Genomic DNA, 24093 nt, shown 5'->3' with positions numbered 1-24093 from the left:
TACAACTGTGCGTTGCCACATTTTTATACTGACTTTGGTACCAGAGCAGGAACAGAAACACTCAGGTCAACCTTACAGTTGGTATATTCTGACTCTAATGCTTAATTTCTATTTCAGAAAAAAAAAAACAGTCATAAAATTACATCATCAGAAAATCATATTAAATATCCCATAGTACTGGTAATATGCTAGCTGTGCCTGTACTTTTAAATAAGTGGCCATTAATCAGACAATGAGCTCCTGATGAATATATCCGTATTTTAAAAAACTGTGACTCTGGGAGCTCAAAATCAATAAACTTCAGAGCAGACTCCCTGTCTACAACATTCTCATACCATGAAGTTAAAAATCCAATTGTCTCTTTTCACACTATAGAAGGGAAAAAAAATAACAAGCAAAAGGAAAGTTATTAGCAAATTGAAAATGTGATATTGCAGTTAAAAGCAATAGTTGGAATGTATTTGGAATTAGAGCTTTGTTGCAATTTAGTGATGCTGAATTTCTGGTTTTGGTACTTTACATAATCACCACAAAATAAGGCATATATCTTAAATTAAGATAAACTAAAGTTGGCACAAGTGATCCAAGAATTACCAAGCATGTGAACAGTCAAAAACTGTATTTCCTAGCAGGTCTCCTTAGTGCAAGGTCTTTTTATTACACCTTCTTCCACTGTGACAAATAGCCTTGAAGATTAGATTGAGAATTAATATGTTTGATGGGGTTTATTTTCAAATAGGTACTTATGTCTGAACATTCATACCTCATACTCATCTCTCAACAGTTGTAAAAAATTTCTGTTAATTTATTTCACATACATGTATTTACATGGAGGAAATTCACAACAATGAAAATACAACATTTACACATTCACAGATATACAGTTTTGCACCCTCTCCCCTGCTAAGAGCAGGCATTCAGCTGTTCTACCTTTGTGATAACAACAACATCAATTTGCAGTAGATCAAACAGCTGGTAGGCATGGTGGATTTTACAAAGCATCATTCTCAGTATGTGGCAGTTATATTCTTCAAGCTATTAGATAGTGGGTTATTTCACTGAAGAAAAATGCCTCTTGCATGGCATTTGCATAAGCTTCTATAAAGCATAAGCATATAGGTTTATCTATTTCTATTTTACCATGCTCTGTGGAGTTCAGTTATCCTTATAGTAGTTATTGAAGTTGATTCGCAGTAGAAAGTCCTCCAAATGTGGTTGGTATCCTCTATTTACAAGCTTTGTTACCACTGGAAGAAAACCAAAAAAAATAAAATAAGCTTCAAGTAAGAGTAATAGTCTAAAGTCAGCCTTGAGAGTATTGGTGCATTTTAATTTAAAAGAAAAGACTAATGCAGAAATCTGAAGACAACAGAAACAAATGTGTATTTCTGCATAAGAAAGGTCCAGTATCTCTCTGGAATTACAAAGTATTTCAAGTAAGATGCAAAAGAAAGACTATGTATCCGTTCTAATTGAAACTGTATTATTCTAATAAGGAAATGCTTTCTCAAATTGCTTTGATAATAAGATGGTGTGTTACCATAATTTCAACTGACCAGGGAGCATGTTTAAGTTCTCTGGTGACCCCTGTGAAAGAAGCAGCTCTGCTGAAGTTTTCTTGAGCAAAGTCCATTGTGAGAGAGAAAACCAAAGAGAAATTCGTGGGACAAACCCCTCAAGCTCTATGAATGAACAAACTGACTACTCTAAATTTCCTTAATAACAAAGGAAAAAAGGCAATAGAAACCCCCTAAGCTCATAAGCATCCCATGCACTAATATAAAGGGAATAAGCAAGCAGCAGTAGCATGCAAGGAAGAAGGGAAAGTGTAGAGTTAGAAGTTAGGGCCTCAGCCAAAGCCATTGAAGTCCAGACAACACTGCATTGGCTTTCAATGGATTCTGGATCAACCCATTGTGAAAGAGAGCATTTTACAATACACGGTGACTGAAGGTACAAGTGTAGATGAACAAGCACATATTTGTTCTCTAGTGCTTAATAAAGGGGGTGTAAAGAACTAGGTCACTCAGCAAATTTCCTTACGGAATGGTCTATTAATCTCTGTCCATGAAGCAACCATAGATCTCGTAGTATGGGCTTAGGTGGCTCCCAGAGGTGTTCTGACTTCCTGTAGAATTTGGAAGCAGCCATTCTAACTCATCCTGAAATATCTGTTTTTGGTCCTTTGACACCATTTTTGGACACCCTTAAAGAATAAAAAGGGCAGCTCATTTCCTGAAGAATATAGTCTGACTAGAAAATATTCTAAAAAAATAGATGTAAGGTAAACAGTTGCACTTCCTTCAGCAATTAAGGGTTCTCTAAAAACAAAAACCAAACCCCATGAACCATCTTTGTACTCAGGGGAAGGATAAATAACTTGTACTGAAAACACAAGATCTGAAAGAGAAATGGAGAGGAAAGACAGATAACCATTTCTTCACGTTACGGGCTACGCTGACAGAAGAAATTTTATCATGTTAAAGGAAAGAACATTTGGCAAATGATCTGTGAAATTGAAAAACAATTGTGTGGAGTATTGGATATAAGCTCCAACTAGTGCTAGGAGGCTCTCAGCTTTAGTCCAACACAGGAATTTTCAAATCTTGTAACAATGATAATACTCAACTAAAGCAGATATATCTAAAATGACTTCTAAGTAGTATCTAGCCATCTCTCACTGCTGCCAATAAAAAGTTCCAGAATTCAATCCCAGAGAAAAGAAAAATGTAAGCATATATACAGCTAAATACCACATACTTACTTTGCAAATTAACAAAAACTTATGGTCAGTTTTGGGATATCTGTTAGATTTCTTGTGTGGACATTTTCATTGATGGATATGCAGATCTGTGCAAACCACAATAATGCAGTTTTCATTGTACTTGCTAAGTACACAATAATTCCTAATTTTACATTATACTTCTAAAACCTCTGCAATTTTTTCAGTTGTCAGTTGACTTTTTCTTCTATCTACAATTTATGCAATTTCTTACCTTTGAATAAGAAGTGGGAGTAATACTTGAAGGTATTGTATGACTGCTGCATCAGACCAAAGTTGGGATGAACAGCCATTTGCTTCCCTGCATCGAAGCTCCATGACTGAGAGATCAGCTGGCTGCGGAACTTCAAAATAAGGCTGAAGATGCTATGTATGATATTCATCACAGGGGCCGCCTTCTCTGTCAACAGACCCCTAACAGAACAAACACAACTTTAAAAATGTAGTTGACATAACTTATTGGTTGTAGGACGAAAAATACAATGGGGTTGACAATCCTTTAGGTGTCCTCTTTAATTGCTTATAAAAAATAATCCACAAGGATGCAGCCAACTGTAACAGTGATTTTAAAAAAGGTGCCTAAACCCAACATAGTTGGCATGGTATTTGCACTGGTGTATCTGATTTCTAGAATGACATCTGCACTTGCAAAAGAGATGACATTTAAAAACATTATCATGCTCTGAGTCTCCTTAAACTTTAATCCCCTCTCATCCCATCACCTGGTATCCAAACAGCAGCTTTAGGCAAGTTATTTCTAATTAAAACTGAAAAACAGAGACATGAAAGGACAGATTTCTTTCCTTGTTTATAATTTCTGTTATCATCTCTTCTCCCTCTGCCTCCCCACTTTATCATTCCAGTGTATACTGTTTAAGAAGAAACCAAATAAACTCTAGCTCCTCTCCTCTTATTCACACCACCCTTCTGCCTCATACACAGTAACCAAAAGGGCTAAAAGCTTGTGACTCCTAGAAGACAGATGTCTCTTGCACTGCTCATAAATCTGGACAGAGGCATCAGGTCACATTTGTTCCTTCACAGTCCAGTCCTGGTCACTGCACATATATTAAAGGCTCATACAATGTATAGAGGAAACATTTTACAATTCTCCAGCTAGGCTTACTTGTGCAGATGCTGAATGAAACAGCATTCATTTACAATGGCTACGGCAAGGATGGGGTGAAAGAAAAACAGAACTGTGGCAAGTGTGCCCTTAGTCTTCAGGTTAGAGCTGTCCTGAGTAGACTTGGAAGCTTGCAGAGGCAGGGTGAACAGGAGCTGGAGGCTACTCCAAGGAGTCTGGGGAAATGAAGAGGATGGGTAGCTGAGGAAAAGCCTCGAAGTATGGACTTCAAAGGTGCCGTGAAGTTTGTTTCCCTTACATAAGAACACTTTCATGTGTAAAGACTACTTAGCATGTCAGGTAGAAGTCAGTTTTGTACAAACACGTTAGGCTCGACTGGCTGCTCCACTAACTTAAATATTCAAAGTAAAAATAACAATGGTAGCTTGCCTGAAGATTGCTTTGTTGAGGTATTCAGCATGTGTTCTGTGAATTTCTTCCAGGTTACCTACAGAAGACAGTTTGTTTCCAAATTCACACCATGTAACATGAAGAATCTGATTAGCAATGTAACCTTGAATCACTTTCACAAAATGCTGCATTTCGTGTTTATACAGCTGGAGCTGTCGAAACTGAACAGAATTTGATGCACGGCTCACTAAAGCTGAAAATCAAAACAGAAATATATTATCAGCAGCACACAGAGAGACCATCGAAAATCAGGATTTTTAAAGGAATTAAGGTTTCTGTTAGTAGAGTCTGTTTAAAATGCCAAGCAAGTTTCTTTTAAAAATTGTGGTTTTTGAAGCTTGACATGACTGTTTATAAGCAATTGTCTAGCACAGGGTGCTAAAAGCATTTTTAACCTGATGCTCTCTAGTTCACTCATTATACTTACCAGTGCGTTTTAAGTGAAACCAAACATCCTTGAGTGTCCACACCATGTGCTTCAGCTGAAGTAAAAAGGAGAAGATCTTGTTGTATTTATTCATGCAGCTCTCAGTAATGACAATGTTCAGAGGCCAGTCAACCTAAAAAAAGTAACAGTGCTGATCATACTATATTTTTGTGTTAGAAATTATAGCACAAAATAATATATGTATTTCAAAACTCTAATGGCCAGGCTAAGCAAATCCTGTAATTTCCATTACACAATGTTTTTACTCCATTCTTAAAGGTATTCCATTATTAAAAAGATCTTCTCTACCATGGTACATAAGAACCATGAGCTAATTGCAGCATTCTACCCTTCTCCACACTTTCTTACCTTGTACCTTAGCTCTAAGCAACTCAGAGCATCAGGCGCATTGGGCTTGAACGCTTCTGGAAGATACTTGAGGGCAAAAGAAAGATTGGAAGCAAGCTGCGTGTCACCATGAAGACTGTACTGTAATGCTTTATTTAGGATAGAATTAAGAACCAGTGGATTCAGCAATTCACCAGGTGTTTGTCCTGATCCAAGCTATGGGGGAAAAAAAAAAAAATCCTAATTACACAGTATTAATAAAGAGTCTTGGCTCCTAAACACAGGTGAATTAAAGCAGAATGGTAAAGTGGTGACTATCCTGCCTTGCTCCACCATTCTGACTGGAAGTTTCTACTTCTGCCGTATGGATGCATAAACGGCACAAGAAGCAACTGCTGAACTATTTGCTGTTCACAGCATGAAGGTATTCTCATACCTGTACTGATTAATTCTGGTATGTTAGCCTGCAGTTTGCTGTGGTTCAGGAGGTGCTTCACATCCCTTCAGGCTTTGGTGGGGCAGAAAGCCAAGTGATAGGACTGGTATTACCTACCTGTCTCCCATCTGCCTATCTCATCAACTCAGTACCCTCAGAAGTTTACAAATAAAGCTATTCATCAAGTCTAAATCCCCAAGTGCTTTCCCTAGTTAGGTCTAAAGCACTCTTAGGATTCAGATAAATGCATTAACTATCCTACAGCCATGTATCTCCACTGGCAACCAGCTGTATTAACCCATGCTATCCCTCCTACCTTGCTGTCTTCCCCAAGAACACAGGGATACGTCATGAAAATATTGTATCATCAGAGCACTCAGCCCTCTCTTCAGATGCCCTCCCCTCTGCTCTACAGGGTATCTGAGGTAAGAATAGGTATTTTGCAACACAGGCCTTTCCACTGAATTTTAGCAAATGGCAACAGGCTCTTCCAGCCTTGCTGCCAGCAGATGGGAGAGAACAGAGCAATGGTGCAGCATTTTTTACAGGAAAGCGAAATACCCTTCCATGACTGTTTATCTGTCAAATTCTGAAATTATTATCCTCAGTGTGCCAAATCCTTGTACTCTCTCTTGCTGGGATTAGCAGTAGGAGATACTACTTTCTTCCTTGGGACTTCCATGGGCATCCTTTCCAAGCAAAAGACCTTCTTTTGCCTCCATCCTTACAACATCAACACAGTTCCTTGCTACAAGACTTCTCAACATGGCACAAGAGAGGAAAACAGCACAAACCAGGTCTCTAATTCACACCATTCCCTCATTCCCATCCAAATGAATCCAGAGGTGTCAAGCTAAAGCAGACAACTCAAAACCAAGGGTTAAGAAATCAAAGTAAATTTACCTTTTCAAACAACAGGTCACTGAGTGACTGAGCAAACTCTCCGTCTTCCATTAACAAAAAGTGTCTCAGTGCTTCAAAATGCTTCTCTACATTCAGTTCCACAAAGTAGTAATCAACTATTGCTTTGTTCACAAGAGAAACACTAAGAATAAAAACACAGACAAGGTATTTTTCTTACAAGCAACTCCTTCCTTACTGTCAATATTCAGCTGTGGCTACATCAGATTAATGCTCCAGTACTTAACTCTAATATCCAAGACAGGATGATATTCACACAAGCAAAAAAAAGAGAGACAAAAATAAATCTTCATCCAGTATATACCAGAATTAAAACCTACCTCTTCAGATAACTGGGTTCTGAACAGTACTGGGGAAGTATTTTAAGACTGGCTACATACAATGATCTTTAGAACATGCTGCTGGGCCTGAGCAACATTTTATCAACAGCCTTCTGTCTTATCTCTGTCACCTACACAAACAGATTAAGAAAGACTATTAAATCCCTGAGAAGAATATCCTAATTGGTAAGGCTCTGAGACTAGATATTGAAGGCAGGTCTATACTACAGCTTGCAGTATAGCGTAGGTATTCCAGTTAGCTTTAAATAATTTAATTTCCATATCAGGGAAAGGCTAATTCTGCCAGTAAACAACACTGGCTCACTTAGTTTGCTTTGCTAAATACATGCATCTGTATAGAGATCATTCTGGTAGCCAATCTGGATGTTTACAACTTCTTTCTACATTGCACCAAACTTTGAGTATAGCATACTCAGAGTCAGTCAATGGAAATCCAAACTTACAAGATAGTTGATTCCAAAACAGAAAGCATTTCAACACATCTGTGAACAACTGTTTTCATGGTAGAAGCTAATCATGTACATAATAACAAAAACTTTTCTTTAAAATACCATTAGATATACTAATAAAATGGTCCAGCAGATATGTGGTTTCCCTATATATTCCCATAGTAACAAGAACAGCTTGCACTTGTAAATGCTTGTTCTTGAAGCCAGAGTTCCCATAGAAACAAAAAATATATCCTGATCAATATACTTGAGCTTTCACATAATCAAAAAGTTTTTTTTCTCTTATCTTTCATCTGCCAAATAAAAACTAGCACAAACATTTAAAAAAATAAACCTTTTTAAAAGAACAAGGAAAACAATGGTGTCAAAACCACTGCTGCATAATCCATGAGTCTGAGAGCAAACACTTCCCTCCAAGCCCTTTTATTTCAAATAGGCCTTCAAATTTTTAATTTACACATAAAAATATAAGTTTACTTTACTAATTATAATGTAAATCTGAACTTTTTAGGTAGTGATGAACCATCCACTGAACCACTGTTGGAAGCAAAGAAAATTTAAGAAAACAGATCAATGTGTAACTCGTCTTGAGAAAGAACTAATAAAGAACACATTAATTGCTCAATTATAGATTCCATGTTTCTAACAAATACTCACTGAGATACAAGTGGAGCAGTAATAGAACGTTTCATCAGCACCGGCAGAGACAGAAGCTCACTCAACTGCACAGCTGTTTCATCTGTTGCTGACTGTACCATAGGATCCACAGGAAACGTGTATGATCTTGGTATCACGTGATGCAAGAGATGAGAAACTGGTAGTTCTGCTAAATTTAAAAATATATAAACATTGTAGGTTATTATATTTAAGCAATTTGACAATCTGTTTCTGTAACACTCTACAAACCCCTCTAGGTTAGAAAATCATAATGTGTCAAAACGTGTATCTCATCATACAAATTGTTTGGCCACTACAGTTTGTAGTGCTGGAAATTTACTGGTAATTCAGGTATTTTTTTCTGGCACTCAGCTTTCTTGCTGAAGTTTACCACATCTTCTATTAATCTACCCTTACAACAGTTTTACTCACACATCAAATCATAACTGTCTTGATATTTTTCAATACAGTACTGATCTGACAAGGCTTTCACATAAGCTTGTTCTTTCTTCCATGTATCTTCCTCTCTCCCTTCCTTCTCCTTAGTCTCAGGAGCATTAGCTTCAGAAAATAATGTTTCTTGAGGGACTGTATCTTGCGGAATTGCTCTCTCGGGTTCTTCTGCCTAAAACAAAAAAATGGACAAATTTTATGAGACGCTGGTTTTGCCTACTCACAATTAATGTGTTCTTACAGGTAACTGACTAGTTGTTCCAACTGAAAATAAAACAGCTTACTCACCTGTACTTTTCTGACATGCAAAACCAATGTGGTATTACAGTGATTACTACATTAGGACAGCAACTTTAACCTTAACTACGAGTGTTTAATCCTTTGAAAGAAAAGGAAGTCTTCTCAACAAGTACTCTGTTTCTTACCTGTAAGCTCTGTGAGGAATCTGGGGAAGGGTCCTTGTTGACCACATTTGTGATTACTGTAATTACACGTAAATTAAAGACAGCATTTACTTAGACCTGCTTATAATACTTAGTTCACAGTTCAGATCTGTTCCCGAAGTGCTTCAAAATTTCTCGTCAGACTATCATAGAAACAACCACCCCAGGAACAGTCCCTCCCCATAGTCCCTCTCAGGCAATTTTATGCATGTTCTCTACTCGAGACCACATGAAGCCCTGTTTCACGAAGTTTCACACTAGAACATTTTTAATGCTTTGTTTATTGTATATAAGAGACAAGACTAAGCTCAAATTCTTTCCTACAAATTCTAATAGTGTCTGAAAAATTATGCATATAATTAAATATTAAGTACGCATTTTGAACATAAACATTTACAGTTACTTTTATGAACCCTTTAGCAAATGCTGGCTGAATAAACTTAATTTTATTTTACCTTGTTGTTTCTCTTCTATTATGTTTTCCTTTTTGTCATCTTTAATATTAGCATCAGGAGAGACTGAAACATTGTCAGATGACTGTGACTGTGGTAAAGTCTTTTCCTTAACTTGTGATGGTTTTGCTTCCTTTCTGCTCCCTTCAGCAGGAGATAATTCTTCACTGTACAGAAGTGTCTGAACTGTGGAGTCAGATGAAGGACCTGTAATGGTTTTACGATGAGGTATTGGATCACTTTCCATAGATGGGGCCCACTTCCCTATTTGGATGCTTGACTGGGATGCATGACCAAATGGGCTCCAACGAGATTTCACAGGCTCTGTATCTGAAACCAGTTCTCCAATTTTGATGTGTGATTGTGAAGCATGCCCATGGATGTTCCAACGAGGTCTAGCTGAGACCACCTCTGACACATTTTCACCAATCTTGATACTGGCGTCAGATGCGTGACCATGGATGTTCCATCGAGGCCTTGTAGAAGCTACATTTGACACATACTCTCCAATCTTAATATTGGCTTCTGAAGCATGTCCATGAATGTTCCACCTAGGCCTTGAGGGCTCTACCTCTGAAGCATATTCCCCAATTTTAATATGAGCTTCAGAAACATGCCCGTGAACATTCCATCGGGGTCTGCTTGATTCAACTTCAGATGTATAGCTGCTGATTTTTATATGGGAGTCTGAAGAATGCCCATAAGGATTTGAATGTGGCTGGTAAGTGTCCACGTGAGGTACATATTCTCCCACTCTAATGTTGGCATCAGACGCATGTCCATGAATATTCCACCGAGGCCTTCTGTACTCCACATCAAATGCATTTTCTCCAACTCTAACGTGTCCCTGACAAGCTGCAGATGGCCTGAGAACTGTATTAAAATCATACTCGTTTTGCTGATGCAATGGAACATTGTCTTCTCCTTCCAGTGCTCCTCTCAAGACAGGCTGATTTTCACTTACTTGAGAAGTCTCAGAAAGATCCGAGTTAATATTTCGGAATGCTTCATCTAGCAAAGATCCTTGCACGCTAATGGCAACGTTTTCTTCATCTCGTGGCTTTGATAAGAAATCTTCTATATTCACAGTGGATTCAGGCAGGGAATCAGCACTGCCTAGAGGACTGCATGCTTTCTCTGAACTTTGGAGACTGCTTTCAGATTCTGCAGCTTTAGGCTGAAAATGATGATCAGCATTGTTTGTTGGCTCTGGCATGGGCAGTGCCTGGTCAGCAGAAGTAGCATATTCCAGTCCAGGCTCAGATTCTCTTCTGCCAACTGTCTCATTAGAATGCAGAGGTTTCACAGAAGACACCTAAAAAAAGAAATAATTATTACACTGTATGGCAAGCCACATAATCAAGCTACTTATTAGGGCACCACTTTATTACAAGTAAGATTTTATATTTTCCAGTTTTTCAGAAGTACCACAAATAATGTGGTAACTACGCACCCTGCTGTTGCAGTGAACCTTGTGTTTACTGAACTGAAATGAACCATGAAATGAACTCAAGGGAAACTTAGAACAGCAACCCTGCTGGGGAAACTTAACCCTATCCGAGCTGAACCAGGACAGTAAGAAAATAAACTCACCTGTGAATGTGGATCTTTCACAGCAGAGTTTTCATCTAAAGCCAACTGGCACTGTTTATAAGGAATAATATCTAATTTTTTCCTGTAGTTTCCATCTGGAAGCTTTTCAAGCATTTCCTGTAAATAAAAATGATAAAACCAAAAGTCTTTAAGTCTTTAAGTATCAAATTTTCTAAATAACATTTCTTAAATCTTTTCAGAAGGTACCTCAATGCGTTTTTGATCTTCTAATAGAAACTTAAGACGGGCTGTTTCCAACTTGTGGCGCTGGATTTTCCATAATGCTCTTTGTTCCCTACGGGCTGCATCATCTGAAAGTTTGCTATAATGGTCAATTAATTCCTGCCTAAATGAAGGTAAAAATAAAGCTAAGTTAAAGATTTTCGCATACTGATTTTCATCTTCCCTTCTAAAGAATAAGACCTTTTAGCACTTCAGAACTGAGAAGCAATTTTTAAAAGCAGAAGCCAGAGTCTTCAATCACAGAGAATAAACAGGTGGAAAAAAAACCAGACTATATTCTTAGTCAGTATGTCTTTCTATAATTATTCTTAGTAGGTCACTCATTTATCCTAAGTATTTTTACATATAACAGAAGAAAGTGAAATACAACTAGACATACAACAGAGCAATTCAAATAATTATCAAACTCCTCCATCTGCTTTTTACTCCTGTTTTGACATACATGTGACCATTTTTGCTGTGGGCTCAGCTTTTAATTGTAAGATGTAGTTAATTTGTTTCCTGAAATTCTTATCATAACAACAATCAGACTGGATAGAGCTGGCACAGATCAGTGGGTCCAAGATTTTTGGGCCACTAACCATTCCTAAATCACAAACTTGTTGATAGATAACCAGAAATCCTTACATCCGTCTTTCAGCTGTAAACATTACCCTTGTAGAGCAATGTCTGGGAACTGCTAGTACCATAAATTTTAATATACAATAATTTTTCCTGAGGTCTTCATTATGGTTTTGCAGTAGCTACGCTTCGGAAGACTATTCAGATACATTTACCTTGCCTTTTTTTCCAGTTCTTCTTCTAAAGCTTTCAGTCTTTTTTCTCTCTCTCTGAGTTCTCGGGCATAGCTGAAATCATCATCGATCTCCTCTTGCTTTATTGCAAGGCGACGCTGCATAAATATTTAACACTTTTAAAAGCCACTCTCAATACCAGCTGTAATGCACACATCCACAAGAAGTTCTTATTTGTACCCCATGAGCTATTCATTCAACTTCAGCACAGTAAGTCAAGATATCCTTTCCATTATTTGCCTAAGAAAAAAGCTGGCCTTTAAAAACACAGAGAAATACCTCTTGGTCTTTTGCAAATTGCTCTTTCAGCTTCTGAAACTGTTCCCGTTTCTTTGCATCCAAAGCCATTCGTTCTGATATCTGTCGATCTGTATTATAATAGAGATATTCTTAGTTTACATTAACAAATCCACTAGAAAATACATGAAACACCACTGCAACTTACCATTAATTGCTTTCAGTACTTTGCTAGCAGTTTCTCGAGCATGAACAATTAATTCTTGCTTGGCTATTTCCATGCGCAAATCCTAAAAAAAAAAACCCCAAACAAACAAAAATACGGATGGGATTTTTTTCTGCTTTTTTAGACTTGAAAATACACTGTTGTAAAGACAGGCACACACTTTATAATGGTTATTAATCTATTATTACAGTACAGAAATATGAATAAAGCAATTAATTAAATGGAAAGTCTTTAAACTAATATTGAAAGTTAATACTCCAGACCTTACAACAAAGCAAACCCATCTGATATATACACTATATTGATGGCATCTGAAGAAAGAAGTCTCTTTATAACTAAGAGTTCTATAAAAACAATTAACTACACAAATTACAAAGCAAGTCTTACCTGGCTACTAATTAGATTGTCACATTTGTTAAAATAGAATCTAACAATCTTATCAGTACTTTTCAGTAGGAGGGCAAATTTGCTGCTGCAAAAAGCTAAGAAGGAAGTCCAAAACTCATTTAATATATGAAAATGCCAACAAATAACAACATGCCACCTATACTTTTAAAAGCCACATTTATTAAGTTTATTTACTGTGATAGTAATTCAAAGAGCAACTGACGAATAAAAAAATTCTGACTATAAATACAAATTCTTTCAAAGTTACAACAAAAAGTAATATTAAAAATAATCCCAACAACAAGGTCTTTATTCTTTTATTCATTTACCTTTTCCTCCTTGCTTATGGAACTGTATTGGGCAATTCTTTCCATGCGACCTACATAGACTGCACAATCTCTCTCTATTTCTTTCAGCTCCTCAAGCGAAAAAATAACTGAAATCCGGGGAACAGGTATATCTGACCAACAAATATAATGCTGAAAAATGAGAAAATTCCTTTTAAATAAATTCTTTAAATTGTAAAATGTTAGATTATGAACTCACATTATATATTTTCTTTAATTTAGCAATGCCTGAAGATACTGAAAGAAGCCTCCACACAGGATCTAAAATTGTTATTATCATTGTTTTTAGCATTTATACCATTCAAAATAGGAGACAGAGGTATAATGTTCCAGAACATGGAGTACATGTCAAATTCTCAGGCTCCCCTCTTTCCTACTGACTTGGACAGGAACCTAAAATCTGATACAGACATTCATACTAGTTGTGTTCTAAATGCCTAAAATTTTGCTTTTCTGAATACCCAAATTAGCTGAGCCTGGGTAACTCAGCACTGAATGCAGCTCTCCTATCAAAAGTTAGGTTTTGCTCACTTATATCCCCTCCAGATCCCCACTTAATAGGAACTGTCTGGAACATAACTCACACCTACAGGAGAGAGCTCTAATACAAGACATAACTCTCAAAAATATGGCCAGTGCACATCAGACAGTACTTATTCTCTAGATTAGTATCTCAGGTCTTTCTGCTCCACTTCAACATCCCGAAATCTCTGAAGCTGTTCTACTCAGTGCAGAAAACAGGTAAGTGAGTTTCAAAAAAATAAAGAGTGCACAAGCATGCTCACACTGGATTCCCCAGTCTACTGGCAAAAGCCAGAAGATGGAACGCCCAGAGCTGTGCTCCTGAGATTGTCAGCCTAATCAAAAGGGAAAAGCCAGCTGTTTAGGGCACTATCATGAAAAGGGATGAAATGTGACTGGCACTCTCAGACAGATGGAAGACAATTGAATCTGGGAGCTGCACATCCTGGGGGAATGTATCAGTATTAAGATACTGTGTTAGTGACTGATAAAGCTATAATTTATAATGGAAATGATGGCTGACACTGGTTTTTAAAAAGCCCAGTACTACTGGCACAGCTGAGTCGTGGTTTGAGAATGCTTATCAGAGCAGACTTAGGAGAACTAGCAGAGAGTCACCTCACCTGAGATACTAAGCTTATGCCTTGTATCTGATACTGAGCTGCTCAGCTCTGTCAAGACTGGGCAGGTCTGATCTTAGAAAGAGAACAGTTACATGGGAAACAGTGCCTATAGCCTTCAGACACCTCTGTGGTTGTTTCACTGTTAGGCATATATGAAGAGGAAGACACATAGCTTAACATGTTTTTCTTGTCAAGGATAAGACTCTGCAGCATATGAGTAAACAGAACTATTTAAGCATTTCTTGGAAATGTAATAGAGCTGAAATAGCTGAAATACAAGAGCTATGCAGGACTGAGCCAACACCTGGTAAATGAGGCATCTTTAAACCAAAAAACAGTAATGTGAGTTGTGTGAAAAATGGAAGCCTAAAACATTCCTGCTGTCAATACAAAGGAAAATAAGAAATGTATCGCATGCATTGGATACGATGAATTTGATGCTGTTAAAATTTTGTATTTCTGCAGTGGGTGTTAGCAAATAAAGTGGATAAACAGTTCACAAGTATCTGAGAGCAACTCATTGCCTTTCATGAATTAACATCCTACTGATGCATTAACAGCTTTCAATAAAGGAGCAAACTTGCTAAAAGCCTAGAAACTTGCTCTAAAGAGACATGGTTTTCTCAGTGTAATAGGAAGGAATCAAACCAAAACTTACCCTAGGACAGCACAATTTCAGCAAGTTTATGGTTTTCCCACATATGTATACATCATTAGCAATATGTTTAAGAAATACAGGCACACAATCTTCTACTTCTTTTGAAATCAAAACATAACCATGAGTCCAGTAATGTTTATCTACATATCAAACAAAAAGATGAAAATATATATTTTAAATTATTTAATTAACAGCACAAATTATATAAATTAAAAATGCTCCATACACATACTTTACCTCTGAAACAAAGATAATCCTCATTCACCTGGATCATAAATTCTCCATAAACATCTCTGAATACACCACTGTATACCCAATCATAGATAAATCTGAAAAAAATATAATTGTACAATATTGAAGAGTCAATCCTCTTGCCTTCTCAACTTTATTATAGCCATAGCCATAGTTAATATGAAAGAACACTGCCTTAATTAAAGCAATCATTTTATTTCTGTATATTAATTTACTGAGTATATATTAAAAAATTCTAGAAATCTTTGCAGCACATCAAAAGCTTAGGGAGAGATAAGTAGAAAGGATTTATTTTAAAGAGAGGTAACTTTAGCAGGGAGAAAATGAAAGGGTATAAAACAAATATGCAATACCAAGCACTTTTTCCCCAGACCTAGAGATATTTTTAATATACATGCAACAATGAGAATCAGTATTTTGGAGTATTTATTTATGCTTTTTCCTATTTCCTCTGTGTGAAACCAAACTTTTGAAGAAAAAAACCCACAAAAATACCTGAAGCTCTAGATAAAAAGGCTCAGAGCACTTTGAAGCTAATCTTTTCTTTTCTTACTAGTTGCAATACTAACACTGTTTCTAGATGCTGGGTCAGTGTAACAAACCGGAAGCATTTAGCACAGGAACCACCATTCAATTTTAAGGTTGTAAGTAAAAAGTTAAGAACATTTAAAGTGTTAAATCTGATGTTACTATGATTTGAGCAATAACTTATATTATTTCATTTCTTTCAGATTAATAAATGAGTGGGATGACGCTTTCTGCAAATAACAGAGGCCTCCTTCCATGGCAGCCCTGATCATATATGACTGATGTTTCAATAAAGATCTGCAACAAATCTAAGAGTGATGCCACGACATCCCACCCTTGGTATTTCTGACTGCCTTCTATAAATTGCAGGGCAGTAGCTGTGAAAATATTTCAGTGAGTCTTAATCTGAAATTAAATTTCTCTGAAGAACATTTTATGTAGAAGGAAGAAAACACAAAAAGTGTGGCCACAGGAGGTATCTTAAATTTAGAGGATTTTCACAGATTTTGGTCTTCTCTTTCTAGTATCAGGACATCTATTAAATATGACTGTAAACTGATGAGGACTACAGCTATAAACCCTATAAATATCTATTTTAAAAAATTTTGTGTCTCTTCAGAAGTCTATAAACAACTTCTAAATTTATGTGCACTGCTTAACAAAACTGTTGCAATCCAAGGAACTCTGCTTCCTATTGTTAGTTAGTTACATCTACTTAATGAACATCAGATTTTTAATTTTTTTTAAATTTTTGATTACTGAAAAGCCCAAAAGAGAGTGGAAATAAATGTAATCTTTCCCAGTTTGTGCAACACGAAGAGAAACTTGTTAGTTGGCAGTTTCAGGATTTTACTACAGGTATGTGAAGGAAAAAAACAGAAGCTTATCCAAGTCTTATATTTTAGTATGAATTTCCAGGACTAGCAGCAAGAAAATCTTTTTTACATGCATTTATTTACTAATATAGTCACACATAAAACCATTATGTTGTTACAGAGCTGGAAAAGAGAGGAAAAGAAGGATTCAGCAAAATGAATTAATTTTAATATGTATTTTGCAGATACAGCCACATCTTATATTTTCTCTGAAATCTTAAAAGCCATTGTTAAATTAGTAGAGTTACACACCAGATTACTAATTCATAATTGCTCTTAAACACAACTAGGCAGAGAACAGTATGGACGCACCTTGTGTATGGTTCACAGCTCGTCTTCAACAGAGACAGAAGAACTGGATAATGCTCATTGCTACAGTTGTTGAGAGCCTCTTTGTACAGATATGAAAGCAATTTAACACCCTAAAAGATTGAAAAATATTATAATATTAGGCAACAAACTTCACTACAAGTTTAATAACAAAAGATTCATAAATACACAGTTTTACATGTTTCACTAGACACAGAAGGCTGGATTAATCTCATTTCCTCTAGCTATCTGCAGTTAAGATCACTTTATCTGAGCTAGCTACCTCAAGCTCACTTCATAGTCACTGGAAGGAAACAGGTATGTTTAGAGCTGGCTTCATTTGAGTTGCTACAAACATTTCCCTTCAAATGAAATGAAATGTGCTCTAAGGCTTCTTTTTTTTTGTCATTTGTTTACTTTAGGAATTGAAAATGCAGGACAAAATTCCAAAATTAAAAATATCTGGAGAAAGAATCATGGCATTCTAACTGGAGGTCCAAAGTCATATCTTCGGTAGCAGAGAGACTGACACTAAATATTTTGTGTAAAATTCTACATAATTTTGAAGAATATTAACAGTGTAACACAAACCAGACATAAAACCATCAAATTAATTATCACCGTAGGAAATGAAACACCAGCTCCACCACTGATCCCCAGCGCTGTTGTTCCTATGCCACAAAGTTCAGCTAAATACCTAAAAAAAAAAACATATTAAAACTGTTACAATTTCAACCAAAAGTCTCTGAGATCATAGTGATGAACTCTGCTAAAGCTTAACATCATACAACAACACAACTGTATGAGCTGAATGATAACAGGGATAACAAAGAAAATGAATATAAAGACCTTGCAAGTGTTCCCTAGAATCTTCTGGATATAAAGAAATCTCTGTTAAGATAGAGGAAAAACACTGACAGACTGTGTAAGAATGCCCAAGCAATATTGTCTCTTTTGGTGCACATGAATTAGATTGCATTTTTCTTGCTACGAAAAGCTTAAATATTTAATATTATTCTCTTACCTCAACTGTCGACCTAATTTTCTGAAGAGAAAGCTGATTGTTAGAAGACTTAAAGTAGGAGGTGTTGACAGAACACAGGCTCGGTAATATTGAAGATACTTTCTCAGCCCACTTGTGAATGCCTAGTATCAACAGAAAATATTGAAAATCTTACTGTTAAAGCTGTTGATAGTTTATCTATGTCTCACATCAATTGCATCGCACAAAAACAAACCTTTTACTAAAATAATGTGCATATGCAGCTAAGAAGGATGTGTATATCGAAGTAAGGGCCAAGTAAGAGTGCATGCAGCTTCAGACATTCCAATTAACCAGATGACTCCACTGTACTCTCCATGCATCCAATGTACAGAGCCTGTACCCACACACAGTGTAATAAAGCACCTTGGTTCAGCTTCTTTGAATTGCCCTTTGAGAAGCCTCTCATTCTCTAATAGCTATAAATATGAACCTAGGGAAACCTGTTTCCTTACTTTCATGACTAAATTGGATACCAGAAAAAACTTGTCTAGAACTCTTTCTAACAAGACAGAGACCTTCTTATTCCATTTCTGTTAATATTGCTGTAAATCAAATACACAGAACAAATACTTTTTCATAACTAATCCTAACTTAATTCTATGCATTAGAAAAGGATGAAATCACCTAATATTACACAGTGTACATACACTTCAGCATAATATACAGAGGACAGGGAAAATTTGCACTTATTTCTGAACTGAGAAAAAGTAATTAAAGCTATTAAATATAATTTATTTCCGTTTTTATTTTTAAAAAATATGTGTCACATATATGCATACTGTATTAGACAAGTTGTATTTTAATTTTATACATAGTAATGTGTAAACACATAATGTTTTTAAAACATCTAAAAATTCCAGCATTCACTGCCGACCTGAGATGAGCCTTACACTTAAAATGCTTTGCAGTTTTGCAGACTGCAGAAATTCCAGCTTTACACAAAATCAGTTACTTTCTCTATCTAAGATAATTGGCCCGTTCAATCTAGATGATTTAATACAATTGTTTTACCTGAAACACAAGTCCTTTGCTGTATGAAGAATCTAAAACTGGCTGAAGAGAAAACCGACTTAGTCGTGTGTAATAGGTTCCATACTCTGCAACTTCCAAGAGTAGGTTGTGCATTGCCTCTGGTGAAGTTCCAGACACATATACCCCCTCCTTTATAACAAAGGTCTGAGCAGCCTAAAAGGATACAGGCAAAGAAAAACCAAGCAGATTCAAGTATTTCATAGCTGAATTATGATTTAAAATATCAATCATTTACACACAAAAATAACAGCAGACAAATTTTCAGTTTAGAAACTCTGGTGACTAAGATTATAGCTAGGACAGCAAGATAAACATATTAAATTGTAGCAAAATTTAAGGAATTATGAATGGAATTTTCAAATATACAGAATAAGACTCATTATCTAATTCCTTACGGAAAATCCAATCTACAAAACTATTTACACATCTGTTTTTAAGTATTCATATCCCATTTTCACTTAGAGGACTACAAATGCTCTTAGCCTATTGCAATAACATAATGCAATATATATGTATACACACATATGTACACTCATATATGTATATATATGTGTGTGTATATATATATGTTATATATGCGTGTATACATATATATATACACACACACACACACACACACACACACACACACACTCTGTCTTATTGCCATCAGGTCACATTCACCTTTTTAACAGTACCCACAACTCTCAAAATCTGCAACATCCCAAAAGAAATAAATATACTGAAGAGGAAACCTCTACAAAGAAAAGAAGAAAAAGATGAGACTAAGAAGCACTGTTAAAAATCTTCCATACCTGATTCAGTGAAAATGTAGTGGATACCACACCAATGAGGACATTCAAGACGTCTTTAACCAGTTCAGGTTCTTTCATTAGCACAAGCTGTGGAAGCTGAAGTACAGTATTACTAAACAGTTGCAATTCCCCTTCTTGAAGTTTGTAAAATTTGTCAAAAGCTTCTCTCCCAGCTTCAGTAAGATATGGTTCCTCTTTTTTACCAGGTGGGCTGTGTCAGAGTAAACACAACATTACAAGGTGATTATATGAAAATAAGGAAATACATCTCCTAAAGAAAAAAAGGCATTTCAGAATTTTACACAGCCTGTATTGACCACAGAAAAAGCTACTAGTAATATGGTACATTTTCAAGAGAATGTGCATACAGTCAATGACACTGTAGCCCAAACTCAGTACAGTGAAGAAATAGGTAGATAATTCAGACATCAGTTAATAGACAGAAACCTTGACAGAGAATTACCAGCTTCTTTTGTGGCCTTCCCTGATGCAGCTTTCACATTAGAAAAATTAGGTCAATATATACCAGATCTTCAGGGTCCATATAATACTGATATTCAAATATGTTAAAAAGCAATATGGTCAAAATGCTATTATTAACACATTTTGGCTCTTCCCAGTAAGGACTACTATCCCCTCCAAAACAATTTCTCCTTCCAGTTCTTCAAAATTCTGAATTCTAGTAGCATATGCTACATGAAAGCTGTCAGGTATATGGTCTATATTTGACTGTAAGATCCTTACAGTCTAAATGGTAGCAAGAAAAACTGTCTTGTTCTAGGAACAAAGCTAGAATGTGCTATAGTGGCTTCGAAAAATCAGGTCAGAGAACTTCTGACTTTCTGAGCTTCTCAGGCTCAGAGCTGAAAAAACACTGTATAGCACTGCAACAGACACATCACTAGATTATTACTTAAAATTACAGAAAACATACAAAGTTTCTCCAAGAATCAGTCAAGCACACCACTGTCCATCACGAATGTAAGGAAGATACCTGCCATACCTGCCTTTTTTTTTTCTTTCATTTTGGGGAAGTTAGGAAGCTTTAACAGGGCTATCTAGAGCCTTCTCTCAGGAGATGCAACTTCTACTCAACTAGAAGAACTACAAGCCTAACTAGACCATTAAGAAATTTCTGGTTTGGTTACAGACAGAAAAGGAATACAATATTGTAAGATACAGGTTTAATTATTCTAGTGCTATACAACTACCACTTTCTCTTTTGAAACTGAAAACAGGGAATCAATCATTTTAGACTGAGATAAATTGCATAGTGCATAAGAAGTCAGATTAGTTAGAAAAACGTTGCAATTCACACAAACAAGTATTCCCATAATGCCTTCAGTGTTTTTGGCAATGATGATTTTGTTTTATCTCTTCCTATGAAACAACTGCAACTTAAGCAGTTTGTTGAAACCGCACAACCTTTATTCCCTTCTCAATCATTGATACAGTATATTGAATTCTGTGAATTAAATATGCACATTTCATTATACTGATGTAATTTGGAACTAAGACAAAAAATGCACCTTCATACATTTGTATATGATTGTAAGTTTGCCAGTAACATTAGACACATACTATCCAATTCTTTCCCAACATCTTCGTTTGCTGGGTCCATATGTAAGCACTGCATCCCACAAGTCTATGTCTGGAGTCATGCTTGGCTCTGACTGAGAATCGGGAGTCAGATTGGATGCTGATTGGAATCCCTCATCTTCTGACTGGTCTATACTTTGGGGAACCTGTCAGAGAGAGTTCAAATGTTATACATGAAAACATTTTACTAAAGAAACATATGCTAATAACAAAGATGTTCTGCTATTTGTGATCGAGTGACTCCACATGACTCAACCTGTGTTGTCCCCTCTCCCTTTATTCTAAGTTTTTTTCTGTAAGCACTTTTTTCATTTGATGTCTCTACAGGTATTAATGCCTATACATACAGCAACAATCACCATCAAAATAATATATGTCAGTGTTAAACTTGAAACTTACTCCTTTGGTAAGCATAGAATTCCACATTCTGAGAATCTGAGGTCTGGATACTCAACAATATGTAACACTAACAAAACCATACTGCTCAGTATTTCATTTCAGCAAATGATCCAGGTCCTAATTCTTCAAATTTGCAAACATTTTTTTAACTATGACTAACACAGTTTTCTTCCTTATGCTTATTCATATGCAGAAAATCTGCATATGTCCAAACAGTGTATATGCCACATCCTCAACTCCCACTCAACAGGAGTTGCATGTGCAGAACAGTACTCAATTTTAGTAAAAGACAATCACACCCACATAAAAAGCCACATGTTCTTCAAGAAATTGCAAATTTTCCAGTCTGATGGAAAGAGTACGTCACTTACTCAAAAAAGTTCTGCCTCCCCTCAGTTAGGACTCACATCCATATGAGCACACTGAATGGCACAGGGGTTTTCTTTTCTAATGTCTCTGCCTTCTAGTCTTAATTAAGACTCTTGAGTTAAAGGAATTCCAAAATGAGGATTGAAATTACAGAAGTATAAAAAAAACTACCTACACACAGTAAAAATAGACAGACAGAAAGACAGACAGACAGACAGAAAGACAGACAGACAGACAGACAGACAGAAAGACAGACAGACAGACAGAAAGACAGACAGACAGAAAGACAGACAGACAGAAAGACAGACAGAAATCACCCCAACACATTTATCTAATACCTCTATGAGAAGAAAACATAGCACTGTTTATTTGTGCTATGTAGATACAGTAGAAACTGTACACACTGAAAAGGTAAAAAGGACAGTAGGAACTAGGAGATTCAATGAAATATAGCTTAAAAAATGTTTTAAGATACAACAAGACAAGAAGAAAATACAAGTCAGGTAATGTAATCTGAACAGCAAGATACATACATTCAGACAGGAATGCTTATGCAGGTGGGCAGAACAGTAACAAGTAAGTGACAATGCAAAGGAGTTCAATATTCAAAGCAGGCAAAAATGCAAGCAAAAGACTACTAGGGTAAGGAAAGCACAGATATAGCTGATGGCTTAATTTCATAAAGCCAACGGCCACATGATTTTTTTTACAGTTATAGGACAAGACCAAGGTTTTGATTATCATACATCTCTACCCAAAAAGCTTATCTGGTTCTCAGCAAAGAAAAGGATCCCTGCTTCATCTTAATGACTACCTGTATGTTTAACTATACGTTTAAAGCGGCATATTGAAAGCATGCATACACTCTCAAGACCAAAACAAATGGTAACATACTTTAATTGCAAGTCCAGACAAATCTGCATTGTCAGGCACTGGTGGTAAATCCAACTTGATGTCCATATCATACGTACGGCTATGGACAAGAGCACCGAAGAGAGACACACGTGTTTCTTTCTCAAACTTGTCACCAGCAGGATAGTTCTGTGAGAACAACCCTATGGCAGGGAGTCCAGTGCCAGGTGCAGCCTCCATTATCTGAAGCGTCTTTTGAATTGTGTCATTGAACTGACATTCTTCATTTGTTATTAGGGATTGTATATCGGCCTCAAATACACTTACATCATAATAATCATAACCCTGGTATTTGACATTTCTCCCAACATATTTGTTGTTCAGAAAATAGTCCTTTTTTTGTGGTACAAGCTGAGGAGGACCTGTTCCAGCAAGCTGTACTAAGAGATCCAAGACAGAATTAACTTCAGTAAATGGTAAACATTCAGCTGTTTCCAGTTCCTCCACAAGATTCTCTAGTCTGTCCGCCTGAGCACCTAGGCCACCAACTCTCAAGTTGAAAGATAGCATCAAAATTTTGTTTTTCACTGGAAGCCTGGAAACGTTTGATTGCAGCTTACGAGCCTCATCTTGGAAAAGGTTTATGAACAGGGCATTATAAGCAACCCTTTTCAGATTTTGCTTAGCCCTTCTCTTGCTGATCTTCTGCCTGCCCAGGTGGACTTTCCATGGCAAACCTGTCAAGTGCGCTTCACACAAATCATTGAACAACTGTGTAATGCTCTCCATTTCACATCAAATTGTCAGGTTACAGCAGTTACAGTCTGGGTCTCTGGTTTCACGCAAAGACCTGAAAAGTGTCAGGAAAAGGAAGAAACATGTGTATGAGAATTTGATGAGTATGCTTTAATTTAAACTGAGACAGCCCAAAATGAGAGAGAAAATTGACCTTGCAGATATTTAGGCCATGAGCTATAAAAATAACACTGTGACTGATCACAACCAAAGTGATGGTGGTGCAAGCTATATTCCAGACGCCCGATTTTGCTCGGTGGACTAAAATAGAACAGAGATGATTGCTCTTATCTAAATCAGGATTCATGTGCGACACCTTCAAAAACTTCACCACTTTAGCTCTGCCCAGGAGACCCCCGCCACCTCCC

The 24093-nt window shown here is 36.5% G+C and overlaps 1 protein-coding gene across 2 annotated transcripts in view; it reads right to left on the bottom strand.

Moving 5' to 3' along the window:
- Positions 1-437: 437 nt before the first annotated feature.
- Positions 438-24093, bottom strand: part of TUBGCP6 (tubulin gamma complex associated protein 6) — a 24030-nt gene continuing 374 nt past the window's right edge. The window contains exons 2-27 of one of the 2 annotated variants that reach the window (XM_026863623.1): positions 22973-23780; positions 21293-21456; positions 19712-19922; positions 18897-19070; positions 17865-17986; positions 17462-17537; positions 16844-16953; positions 15114-15205; positions 14877-15016; positions 13056-13205; positions 12322-12403; positions 12156-12244; positions 11859-11974; positions 11047-11185; positions 10840-10956; positions 9250-10561; positions 8777-8832; positions 8331-8523; positions 7899-8067; positions 6434-6575; positions 5116-5310; positions 4747-4879; positions 4299-4512; positions 2997-3196; positions 2044-2206; positions 1139-1247 (exon numbers count right to left, since the gene is read on the bottom strand). In XM_026863623.1, the coding sequence (XP_026719424.1) occupies positions 2055-2206; positions 2997-3196; positions 4299-4512; positions 4747-4879; positions 5116-5310; positions 6434-6575; positions 7899-8067; positions 8331-8523; positions 8777-8832; positions 9250-10561; positions 10840-10956; positions 11047-11185; positions 11859-11974; positions 12156-12244; positions 12322-12403; positions 13056-13205; positions 14877-15016; positions 15114-15205; positions 16844-16953; positions 17462-17537; positions 17865-17986; positions 18897-19070; positions 19712-19922; positions 21293-21456; positions 22973-23719 (5295 nt within the window). In that variant the 5' untranslated portion in view covers positions 23720-23780 and the 3' untranslated portion in view covers positions 1139-1247; positions 2044-2054. Of the gene's footprint in view, positions 1248-2043; positions 2207-2996; positions 3197-4298; positions 4513-4746; positions 4880-5115; positions 5311-6433; positions 6576-7898; positions 8068-8330; positions 8524-8776; positions 8833-9249; positions 10562-10839; positions 10957-11046; positions 11186-11858; positions 11975-12155; positions 12245-12321; positions 12404-13055; positions 13206-14876; positions 15017-15113; positions 15206-16843; positions 16954-17461; positions 17538-17864; positions 17987-18896; positions 19071-19711; positions 19923-21292; positions 21457-22972; positions 23781-24093 lie in introns of both variants that reach the window. The other variant, XM_026863634.1, reaches the window with a different exon arrangement.

Source organism: Athene cunicularia (genome assembly GCF_003259725.1).
Source record: "Athene cunicularia isolate RWA chromosome 1 unlocalized genomic scaffold, athCun1 chr1_part2, whole genome shotgun sequence".
NCBI lineage: Eukaryota > Metazoa > Chordata > Aves > Strigiformes > Strigidae > Athene > Athene cunicularia.
This window is presented reverse-complemented; position numbering and strand designations above follow the sequence as displayed.